This window comes from Monodelphis domestica, chromosome 7 (assembly GCF_027887165.1).
Source record: "Monodelphis domestica isolate mMonDom1 chromosome 7, mMonDom1.pri, whole genome shotgun sequence".
Classification (NCBI taxonomy): Eukaryota; Metazoa; Chordata; class Mammalia; order Didelphimorphia; family Didelphidae; genus Monodelphis; species Monodelphis domestica.
In genome coordinates, this window is record NC_077233.1 from 262948775 (window position 1) to 262961564 (window position 12790).

At 40.1% G+C, this 12790-nt stretch overlaps 1 protein-coding gene across 1 annotated transcript in view; it reads left to right on the plus strand.

Moving 5' to 3' along the window:
- PAX5 (paired box 5) overlaps positions 1 to 12790 on the plus strand; it is a 344811-nt gene that overhangs the window by 20261 nt on the left and 311760 nt on the right. The window contains exons 4-5 of the mRNA XM_007497998.3: positions 1001 to 1065; positions 5670 to 5798. Coding sequence (XP_007498060.1) covers positions 1001 to 1065; positions 5670 to 5798 — 194 coding nt within the window. The remainder of the gene's footprint in view (positions 1 to 1000; positions 1066 to 5669; positions 5799 to 12790) is intronic.

Genomic DNA, 12790 nt, shown 5'->3' on the forward strand with positions numbered 1-12790 from the left:
TAGGTTCGTGAAGAATTTACAAATGTTGCTGACATTTCTGGTTGATGGTGTGGTTCTGCATTCTGTATATAGATCAGAAACTCAGTAAAGATAGTCCAGAATTGCAAAGGTAGGACTATAATATCCCATATTAGAGAAAATTAATATGTTGTTCCACCTAGAATCCTAGAATATTGGTCCTTAGAAGTCATCTTCTCTGAGTTTCCTATTTAACTTGTGAGGAGACTGAGTTCCACATTATAGTATGATGGGTACAAGGTAGTGTCCTGACTGAGTATTTGGGTTTGTTCCTGTTGGAGTACATGCTGTTCTCTCTCTCTCTCTCTTTCTCTCTCTCTCTCTCTCTCTCTCTCTCTCTCTCTCTCTCTCTCTCTCTCTCTCTCTCTCTCTCACACACACACACACACACACACCTTCATGTTTATTTTTTTAAACCTTATCTTAAAAAATCCTCCCCAAACCTTACCTTCTGCTTTAGAATTGATACTTAGTATTGGTTTTAAAACAGAAGAGTGGTAATGGGTAGGCATTTGGTGTTAAATGACTTGCCCAAGGTCACACAGCTAAGAAGTGTCTGAGATTAGATTTGAACCCAAGATCTCCCGTCTCCAGGCTTGACCCTCACCTCGCTGCTCCAGTGGTGTTCTTTTTTAATGGACATAAACTCAGATTTTTTTTTCTTGCTGTAAATTCATTCAAGTTTTGGGGCAATTCTTATATCTACTACATGAATCCATCACTTGATTGAATCTAACTTCCTCCTTTGACATGGATACTTTTCCCAGTGTATTTAATCTTGATCTTTCCACTCATCTGTCTGTCAGCCTCATAGGGAAGGTATAAGAAAATATCATTATTCATAATGAGGTCTCATGAATGGACTAAGATAATTTCTGGGCTCCTTCACATAGTGTTGTTACTTATGCCAGTGGGTTGTCTTCTCCTCTCTCATGCCTGATAGTAAGTGGTCCTTTTTTTCCCCCCCAAAAATTACATTCAGGATCATCCGGACAAAGGTACAGCAGCCACCCAACCAGCAGGTCCCAGCTTCCAGTCACAGCATAGGTAAGGAGAACTTTTCTTTTCTTTCATTTTTTTAAGATTAAAAAAAATGGAATCAAAATATTCTAAAGAACTTTTAATCATTCTTATGGACAGATAATTCTACATAAAACAGTTCAGCACACGTACTAATGCGCCTTCTTTGTCATTCTCCAAGGGCTGAACATGGTAAATGAATTTTATAAATACTGCTAAAAGGTTTTGAATTTTACTGATTATTATGATAAATAGCTTTCACCATGAGACAGAAAATTGAAATCTAAGCCAAAAAAAAAAAAGAAACACACTAATGGGGGTCTATAGAATGTCAGATAATTAAAGTAATAAATCAAGAAAGGGATACTTATTCATAACATTTTCTGCATCATTAGTCAGTAAGTAGTTTTGAATGTGTTTTTTTCTTCTATCAACCAACCATTCCATAATTCTTTGTGCACTTGCAGTCTTGAGTGAAGAGGTAGCAAAACTTTTCAAACTTTCTTTTCCTTTCTTCTTCCAATCTAATTTAGATGCAGACTGACTGCATTCAGTGAGGACTGATAGCTCTTTGATGGATTTCAGAGACCTGTGTAGGTTAAGATCAAGGAACATTGATTAGGGAATGTGGTCCTTATTGGTGTGGGACCATGTTTGCTGTGACTTTGTTGCTCAGAAAGTCATCTCTCCAACTTTTCTGAAAGAAAGATAGTTTTCCCTTTATTTTAAGTAAATCCAGAATGAGACAAAGGGGATATCTTAAAAAAAATACTGGTTTTCTGGGAGAGGTAATACTATGTTGATATACACAGGCAGGAGACGAAATTTGCTCTTAATGCTGGATCAGGGGCAGCTAGGTGGTGCAGTAGATAGAATGCTAGGCCTGGAGTCAAGAAGACTTATCTTGCTGAGTTCAAATCTGACCTCAGACACTTATTTGATTCTGGGCCAGTCACTTCACCCTGTTTACTTCAGTTTCCTCACCTATAAAATGAGTTGGAGAAGGACATGCAAACTACTCCAGTATCTTTGCCAAGGAAATTCCAAATGGGGTAGCAAAGCATTGGACATAAATGAAAAACAACACACAAATACACGCATGCGAAGCAAAAACCAGGTCCATTCTAGTTAGCTGGATTTTTGAATTTGTGAACGCCTCTCTTATCGGTTCAGCTTCGAATGGAGTGTATTTTGGTAGATAACTCATAGAAGTCCTTTTAACTGTGAAAAGAGTACTGAGCTACCTGTTTAAGAGATCTCAGTTGGGTCTCTGCTTCTGGATTTTACTATTCCAGTGGGGACAATGTAGGAAATTTAGTTTGTGGGTTGTTCTAAAAATGATTGTTAATTTTTTTTTTTTTTTTGCTATGGGTGCAGATGAATAAAAATACCTTCTACCAAAACAACATGTTTTGCTATGGGATTTCAAAGGACTTTCTAAGTGCTGGTTTGTCTCTGACCAGCAGCAGGAGGAGCAAGAAAGCAGTCTCTGGGGTGTCTGATGGGGGGGGTCAGTTCTATTGAGCTTCTGATGGTGTGGAGAATGGTTTCTAGAGCAGGTGAGGGTATAGGGTTTCTGTGATCCCTACTGCCAGGAGTAGATTGGAGTCACTGGCATTTCTATGTTTGACATGCTAAATCTTCTGGGGACAGAATGAAGTTGAAGTTGACAATCATCTGGACAATGTAGATTGTGTACCCACCCAATTCAGATGTTAGGAACCTTCTCCCTACGCTGCCAAGTCCATTACTCCCTCTCTCCAATTATTGGCGGGTGAAAAAGTGCATGAAACTTTAGAAGGCAGAATGTCATATTGGAATGTGGAGCTAGAATGATGGATTTGGAGTCAGGAAGCTCTGGGTTCGTATCTCACCCTGACATTTTTTAGTTCTGGTGCAAGTCAAGTCATGTCATTGGTCCTCTTTGAAAATGAAGGACAAGGAATAATTTGTATAGTAATAACTAACATTTAGTTGGCTAAATGAAATAGATAGTTCATGTGCTATCTGCAACGTTAGGCAGACCTGTAATTTCTTCCTTCCTTCCTTCCTTCCTTCCTTCCTTCCTTCCTTCCTTCCTTCCTTCCTTCCTTCCTTCCTTCCTTCCTTCCTTCCTTCCTTCTTTCTTTCTTTCTTTCTTTCTTTCTTTCTTTCTTTCTTTCTTTCTTTCTTTCTTTCTTTCTTTCTTTCTTTCTTTCTTTCTTTCTTTCTTTCTTTCTTTCTTTCTTTCTTTCTTTCTTTCTTTCTTTCTTTCTTTCTTTCTTTCTTTCTTTCTTTCTTTCTTTCTTTCTTTCTTTCTTTCCTTCTTTTAATAAAACCTTACCTTCTGTCTTGGAGTCAATACTGTGTATTGGTTCCAAGGCAGAAGAGTGGTAAGGGCTAGGCAATGGGGATCAAGTGACTTGCCCAGGGTCACACAGCTGGGAAGTGTCTGAGGTCAGATTTTAACCTAGGACCTCCCGTCTCTAAGCCTGGCTCTCAATTCACTGAGCTACCCAGCTGCCCCCCCAGACCTGTAATTTCATTGGTATTCATTGTTTCTTTGTTGGTCAGTAGTTTGCAGTTGTGTCCAACTCTTTGAGTGTGACCATATTTGCAGTTTGCTCATTTGTATCCAACTCTTCGAGACCCCCTTTGGGGTTTTCTTGGCAGAGATATTGGAGTGGTTTGCCTTTTCCTTCACTAGAAAATTTTACAGATGAAGAAACTGAGGCAAACAGGTGCAGTGACTTGCTCAGGGTTGCACAGCTAATAAGTGTCTGAGGTCAGATTTGAACTAAGAAAGATGAGACTCCTTGACTCCAGGTCCAATACTCAATCCACTTAACTACCCTTCATTAAAAAAAACAAACTCCAAACATCCTTAACTTCTGTCTTAGAATCTATACTAAATATCAGTTCCAAGGCAGAAGAGTGGTAAGGGCTAGACAACTGGGGTTAAGTGACTTGCTCAGGGTCACACAGCTAGGAAGTGTCTGAGGCCAGATTTTGAACCCAGGCTGGTCTGACTTCAAACCTGGCTCTCTATCCACTGAGCCATCTAGCTATACCCTGCTGCCCTTCATTTGTATAGGGAACTACGAATAAGACCACCATGCAGATTGGTGGTCTGCAACTTGGTGAGTAATCTAGGGATACTGAGAGGTTGAGATTCACTCAGGGTTACACAACCAGTATTTGCCAGAGGTGGGACTTGAACAAAGGTTTTCCTGACTCTGAGAAGGGCGCTCTATTCATTTCAATATGCTGCTCCTCAAAAAAAAAAAAGTAGTGTCCCATGTACTTGATGTCTGTGTTGTAGGTGGCAAATGTCAGTACCAGTAGGTTACAGACAGAGAAATTGGATCCAATAGGGTAAGATCTAGCAGAGCTAATTTCTCAGTTCTACATAACCAAAACAGACTATTCCCTGGTACTTGGAACCCTTAGAAAACAGATTTGGGCTGCACGAATGCTCCAGACTTCTTTTTTCTTGAACCTTCCATGGCACTTAGAAAAGGATACCTGGCATATTGCAAGCCCTCAATGATTATTTCGTGGCACCCGAATGATATTCAAGCTGCTGTGTCATTTTATAAGACCAGAGATGATCATTAAAGAGGCCTTCCAGTGCAACCCTCTCATTTTTCCAGAAGAGGATAATGAGACCCAGGGAGACCAAGTGACTTTGCTTAAGGTTGCCCTGTTAGGGGATAGGATAGTGGATAAAGTGCCAGGCCTGGAGTCATGAGGACACGGGTTCTAATTTGACCGTAGACACTTTTTAACCATCTGTTTCTAGCTTGTCACTGACTCCTTCTCCTTAGACGGCTCAAGATACCCATTCCCTATTCATGGCATCTGGGCCAGTTCGCCTTGGTTTGCCAGACTTTATATTGTTTATATATTCAGGTTATTTCCTTCAAAGGTCAAAGTAAGGGAACAAGATAGCTAAATCTTCCCCCCCCCCATAAACCCTTACCTTCCATTTTAGAGTCAATACTGTGCATTAGTTCCAAGGTGGAAGAGTGGTAAGGGCTAAGCAACGAGGGTTAAGTGTCTTGTCCAGGGTTACCCAGGTAAGAAGTGTCTGAGGTCAAATTTGAACCCAGAACCTTCTATCTCCAGGTGTGCAGTGTAAAGATTAAAATTTAGGGGAGACAGAGGCAGGTAGAAATTAGTTTCTCTCTACAAGGAGTATTATATTTTTAGAGGTTTATTAAAAGTTAAGGATTAAAAGAAAATACAGGATAAGGAAAACGTGCCTAGGCCAGGGAGGCCTAGACAAGACCTCACCTACATTATGGAAAGAGCCACGTCTGCCCCAAAATGGAAGTCCAAAAAAAGAGCCAAAAACCTTTGCCACCAGCTTAAATACTTCCTCGATCTCGGCCCACCTCAGAATTCTCATGAGATTACAAAGCATTTTGGGGAAGTGGAGCAAAGGCTTGTGGGGATTGAAGTCCAGAGTTCAAATCTCAATTTTACAGCAGCTCAATCCACTGAGTCATTTAACTACCCCAAGGCAGCTAATTCTTGATGACTGTGAATCTTAATGTGTTAGACTAAGTGGACTCTAAAGTCCTTCACAGCTCTCAGTTCTATGAATCTCTCTCATATCTTTATTTTTTGACAATTTGACTTTATTTCAGTCTCCACAGGCTCTGTGACCCAAGTGTCTTCAGCAAGTACTGATTCTGCTGGCTCCTCCTACTCCATTAGTGGAATCCTGGGAATTACGTCTCCTAGTGCTGAAACCAACAAACGCAAAAGAGAGGAAGGTAAATGAGAATGATTTCTGGGGCACCTCTACAAGTAGTGATGCCAAAGCAATGGTTTCAGGACCCAAGCTTATCCCATCAGTCACCATTTATATGCATTCACAGCCGTATACATTGCAATACAAGCACCCCTCTTTTGCACTTGCCCCGTCGGTTTTTGTGTCTCTGCAATTATATTCTATATAACTACACTAATGTCTTAGGAAAATAAGAGTGAATCATTCATTCACATTTGAAGATGCTAGTGATTGTTTCCAAGTAACAATTTCTGGCAAGGGCATAAATACAGAAGGTAATACAAAATTCCCTTTTGCAATAGATTGAATATATTCATTTTAGGATTCAGATTTTCTCTCTTGCTTCCTTTTGTCCCATCCTAGGACTTGGGTTATACAAGTGGTTTTAGGTAATACATATTTCCATATTGCTTATGCTGTGACAGAAGACAGTTATGATAGAGGCTATAAAAAACTCATGAAGGAAATAAAGTGGAAGATGATGCTCCTTGATCTGCAACCAGCTTTGTCTCTAGCATTTTCCCCTATGGGTCCCTTGTAGATGTCTTGGGAACTTGCTATGCTGATAATAGTTTAGTTCTTCACAGTTGATCATTGTTTAATATTTCTATTATGGTGTACATTGTTCTCCTGGTTCTGCTCACTTCACTTTGCATCAGTTCATATAAGTCTTGCCAGATTTTTCTGCACTCATCTTGTCATTTCATATGGTGTAATAGTATTTCATTATAACCATATACCATGGCTTGTTCATCTATTCTCCAAATGATGGACAACTCAGTTTCCAATTTGTTGTCACTACAAATAGAATTGCCAAAAATATTTTGGTATAGTTAGGTCCTTTCCCCTTATCTCTGATATCTTTGGGATACAGATCCAGTAGTAGTATTTCTGGGTCAAAATGTATGCGTAGTTTTGTGGCCCTTTGAACCTGGTTCCATATTGTTCTCCAGAATGGTTGTATCAGTTCACAGTTCCACCAACTTATTATTATTATTATTGTCCCAATTTTCCCCACGTGTACTCCAACATTTATCATTTTCCTTTTTGGTCATGTTAGCTAATCTGATAGGATGAGGTGGTACCTCAGAGTTGCTTTAATTTGCATTTCTCTAATCAATAGTGATTTTTTTTCATACAACTCTAGATGGTTTTAATTTCTTCCTCTGAGAATTGTCTGTCCTTTGACCATTTTTCAGTTGGGGAATGCTTGTCCTTCATTTCTGAAGAATACCAATGACATCACAATGTCGCAGTCAGGAGATAATTTGTTCAGCTATGGCTGATGAGATCAATATGAGATCAGGAGGCATTATCACAGACCAGGCACAAATGATCCAGTAAACATTTAGAAAGGAAGTGGCTCTGGATTTGTTATTCCATCTCAGAGGCAGAGCTTGAACCTGTGTCTTCCTGACTCCATGGCTTATCTTTTATCCACCTTACGATTCCACTTCTCATACATTCCTTCATAATATCAGGATTGATTTTGAAACTCTCTTGTACATAAAAAAATTCATTTATGCTACTATCATGGAGCAGATAGGATCCTATGTCTCAACCACCTGAAGGGCCACCTTAACTAGGATCTTTTCTTCCCTCTTAAAAACAGCCAGTTCCATTGACACTAATGGTATTGAGAGAAGAAATAACCTTTTGGGAGTTAATAAAATCTTAGTCAGGAAAGGAAGAGGAAAAAGAAAAAACACTTCCCCACAACCCTATCGTAGTTTCGACCCTGAAAGCAACATGACAGACATCTTGATTCATTTATTCTGATTTTCTGTTCATTTCTCTCTCCAGAATATATGTAAGGAAGGTGCGTATAAAATATATATATATATATGTATATATATATATGTGTATATATATATATATATATGCACATGTACACACACATGATCAGTAACTAGAAAGCTGAGTCTACAATGATGGCAGATTGTTCCACATTGTGACTTGTATTGGGGAGCAGCTCAATGCTGTGAAGTGTATTCATGACTTTTGGTGGCTTCCTCTCTTTCTTTTCACTTGTGCTACTTTTTAACAGATGTCACTAGTCTTTAACCCAGTGGGTTGCTTGCCTGGTAGCAACAGGGGCAAACCAAATCAGACAGCCTCAATTGGTTAATATGGCTGAAGGTGTCATTTTTTTCTTTTGTTGTAATAGGGACTAAGAACAGATGTGTCTTGGTAGGGGATCGGTGGCTCCTACCAACAGTAGAAGGACGTGTGATGAGAGGCTGACACAGAGGCAGGGGGTGCTTCAGTAGAAAGTTTCTGAAGGCGAGCTTGGATTCTGACCCACATACAGACAGACACATAGATAATGCTCCACACAGCTGTGGCTTGCAGGTTGAGGATTACAGCTTGTATTGGATTCTGGCAAGAGAGGTTATTGCTCTGCAGGATGGAGGCACAATTCTCAGCATCTGCCAAGGTGAATGGGGGCAGTCTGTCCCTTCCTGCCTCCAAATTTTGTACCTTACTGAAAGCTCTGTGCCCCCCTTTTAATGCAAAAACAAAATGACACACTTATGTGTCCTTGATTTACTTTCTTTCAGCAATAGAGCAGGGATTCAAGCTTGCAATGGCCCATTCTTAAAGTGGACAACTTATAACTGTCTTTGGCTACTCTCTGCCCCCCTCCCCGTCCCCATTCTGTTGTACCCCCTCCCCACCATATGTGTTTTTCACTTTCTGAGGCCAGCATGCCTTCTCCAGGCTTGTGTAGTCCCACACTGATATAAAGCAAAATATCCTATGGGGAAAGAGCCTATGACCCATAAGTCTTTTTTCTTTTCTTTTTTTTTTAACCCTTACCTTCCGTCTTGGAGTCAATACTGTGTATTGGCTCCAAGGCAGAAGAGTGGTAAGGGTAGGCAATGGGGGTCAAGTGACTTGCCCAGGGTCACACAGCTGGGAAGTGTCTGAGGCCAGATTTGAACCTAGGACCTCCCGTCTCTAGGGCTAGCTCTCAATTCACTGAGCTACCCAGCTGCCCCCCATAAGTCTTTTTTCTTAAACCTTTCTCCTCTGCCTTAGAATTGATATTAAGCATCGGTTCTGAGGCAGAAGAGAGGTAAAGGCTAGGCAATTAAGTGAGTTGCTCAGGGTCACATAGCTAAGAAATGTCTGAGACCAGATCTGAACCTGAGACCTCCCAACTCTAGGCTGGTTCTCTAGTCAATGAGGCACCTAACTGCCCCTACCCATTAATTTTTGTACTTTTAAACCTTAGGAAAAATTTTCTTTTAAAATTATTATAAAGCTCTTTTCTTTTACCAATTAATTACATGTAATAAGAAATGTCCACATAAGTTTTCTGAAGTTATATGATACAGATTGTCTATCTCCCTCTCTTCTCTCCTCCATCCTGGAGCTTGCAAACAATTTGAAGCACCTAATTCTTAATTTGCAGTCTGAGAGCCTGCTTTAAAAATATTACAATAACCGTATTTCAGTATAATTGGTTTCCTTTGTAATTTTATATATTTTATCCTCCACATTTAGAAAAATTATTCTGAGAAGGGCTCCAGATTACCTAAGGGGTCTAGGACACAAAAAAGGTTGCTTCTCCTGGTTCATTTTTGGAGAGTGTGATTTCTAACCGTACCCATCTCTTAATCTCTCTTTTGGGATTTTCAGTTTTTTAATTAGTGAGGAGATAAGGCATTATATTTTGCCTTCATTTTTAGGTTTATTTCCCAGCTTGTTGGGGTATTGCAATTGTTTTGGGGGACAGGAAGTGGGTTTGTTGTAACTTATGGTCAGCCTTGCCACTTTATCACAAAATAAGCCAGGTGGGAGAGGTCCTGATTTCATGTGCTTGTAGATGGCCAATCACCTGATATTTAAATATAACTCTACTAAGGAGATTTGAGAAGAGCCTTAAAAAGGTTTAGGAAAGCAATATGAAAGTGAAAATGCTACAATTTGTAGTTGCAGTTCAGCTGTTTTTCAATCATGTCTGACTCTTCATGACCCCATTTGGGGTTTTCTTGGCAAAAATATTGGAGTGGTTTGCCATTTCCTTCTCCAGTTCATTTTTACAGATGAGGAAACTGAGGAAAACAGGGTGAAGTGACTTGCTCAGGATCACATGGCTAATAAGTGTCTGAGACTGGATTTTATCTTAGAACGATGAGTCTGGTGCCCAGAAAATGCTACCATGAAGATCTCCAAATATGTGTGCATATGTATGCATGGACTATTTAAGCATGTAGTGTTATAATGAAAATGTAATATATATCTCTACCAGGTATTATTTTTCATAAACTTTATTAATAGAAAAGGTAGATAAGCACAGAGCTAAATTCATTCTTACTCTAAGTTCTCAGACCACGTGTTCTATTCTATAGGCATCTTTCTCTATTCCCCTCACCTGTCTCCCAGCCAGCTGTCCTCGCACAAGCCCCAGGTGAGCTCTGTCCCTTTGTTTTATTGTCGTTCAGGACCTTCACAGATGTAAACCCTGTTTTTTTGGTCTACTTGCTTTTCATTTATTTCAACTATTTAAAAGAAATTCAAAATAACAGAGAAAACATAAAGCATCTGAAGAAAATGTCCAAAGCTAACCATAGAACACAGCTCTAAGACAAGGCAGGAAATCTGGAGATTCTATATTGCAGTTAAACATGGTAAACTGGTATTTGAAAAATGTTGACGGACAGGTTGGCCCTCCAGGATGGGGACGGGATAAGATCCCCTTGACACAGTAGGCAGAAGTGTCAGAAAATAATATTTAAGAGTGTAAATGCTTCCTAACATGAATTTATGTTTACTTGAAATCTCCTATGCAATGGACCTTCTCCCTAAAGCTAGAGGTACGGTATTCTGATAGCCTACATATATTTGTTTATTTATACACACATATATGTCTATGTCTATATGTTTGTGATTATACATATGTATGTATAAATGTGTGCATATGTGCGAATAATCTATATGCATATAATCTATGCACACACACACACATCTAATCTGAACTCACAGCTGCCTTTTGTTTGGGATACAGGGTATCTCCAAAAGATCTTATTGAAATTTTAAACATTTAAAGCAATTGTATGGAGCTGTAGAATACATTGACAATGTTTGGCAGGAAGTAGATAATTTGTTGTAAGAAGCTATTAACTGTAATCAGAATGTACCCTGCAGATACAAAGTGGTGCAGAAAAGTGAAATAATGTTCTCTGCAGAATTTTGAGAATAGTATTGCCTCTGGGTCTGTAAGTCGGTGCCTATGCCACCAGTTAGCTATGGATCTCAGTTTTTCTCCTCTGCAAAACAAGGAGGCTTGATGAAGATTATCACTGGAAGTCCGTTCCAGTTCTTAGCATTGCATGACTCTATGGATTTCGGCATCTATGAATTTAGGGGCTGGCTAGAGAGGCAGACAGTTTAGGAATTGAGGAACTCGATCCCTCACAGTTTAAGCATCAATGTTCAATGTTTAAGCATCAGACACATTTCCCATTGATGGGGGTAGAGAAATGAACTATGGAGGGAGCATAAAAGTAGCCAGTTAATTTAATAAGAATAACAATAACTAACATAAAAGATCCTTATCTTCTGGCTTAGAGTTGATACTAAGTTTTGGTCCCAAGTCTGTAGAGGGGCAGGGCTAGACAACTGGGGTTAAGTGACACAACTAGGAAGCAGCTGAAGCCACCTTTGAACCCAGGACCTCCTATCTCCAGACCTGGCTCTCTTTCCACTGAGCCTGTACAATAGCTGCCTCAACAAGGACTAATATTTATATAGCACTTTATGCCTTGCACCGTGCTCTACACTTTACGATTATCATTGCATTTGATCCTCACAACAACCCTGGGGGGTAGGTGCTATTATTATTGCCCCGTTTTTACCAATGAAATGTGGCCATCTCCATTCTTACAGATGATGTGAGGCTATCCCCTGCAGATCCAGACTGGAGAGGTCTTTAGAAGGGGTCCTCCACTAGAGTCCTACTCTTGTGATTGGTTTCGGTTTAGAGATGATCCTGGGTTTTGGAGGGTTATGTGCAAGGTCTGGCAGGTCCTAAAAATTGGAAGACTTTGAGTCTAGTTTTGGTGATTCATGCTATCTTCTAGGAGGGCTAGTTTAACTAACTTTGACCCATAGAGGATCAATATCTGTGGTCATAACAACAGAGGAAAGTCAGTCTTTAAGAAGTATTAAATGAGGGACAGTTGGTGGTTCAGTGGTTAGAGAGCCAGGCCTGATGACAGAAGGTCCTAGGTTCAAATGTGACCTCAGACACTTCCTAGCTATGTGACCTGGTCACTTGCCTAGCTCTTATTACTCTTCTGCTTTGGAACTAATACTTTAATATTTGCAAAGGTTAAAAAAAGAGAGAGATTAAGTGTTTCCTATGTGCTAGATATGGATGCTAAGGACTAGGGATAAAAAGAATTCTAAAAAACAGTCCCTGCCCTCAAGGAGCACACATTCCAATGGAGGAGACAATGTATAAATAACTGGGTACCTTCTAACCATTTCCTCCAGAGGGGGAAAGAATGGTCTGGATCAACAGGGGCTTTTGGAATTTTTTTTTTAAACCCCTACCTTCTGTCTTGGAATCAATACTGTGTATTGGCTCCAAGGCAGAAGAGTGGTAAGGGCTAGGCAATGGGGGTCAAGTGACTTGCCCAGGGTCACACAGCTGGGAAGTGGCTGAGGTCAGATTTGAACCTGGGTCCTCTTATCTCTAGGCCTGGCTCTCAATCCACTGAGCTACCCAGCTGCCCCCGGCTTTTGGAATTTTTAAGTCTTTTTTTTTTATCTACTGAAGCAAGGAAATATCATATGGGTTCGGTCTAGAGTGGACTAAAGGGAGAGGGTTTTGGAAAATAAAAGGCCACAAGTATACCGAGGAGAAGAAGGTAGCATGCTTCCTTTGATACCATAAGGTAAAGGTGGTGAAGAAAGGATCAGAGCAGTTTGAAGTTCCCATCCTATTCCTATGCTCCCCGGGAG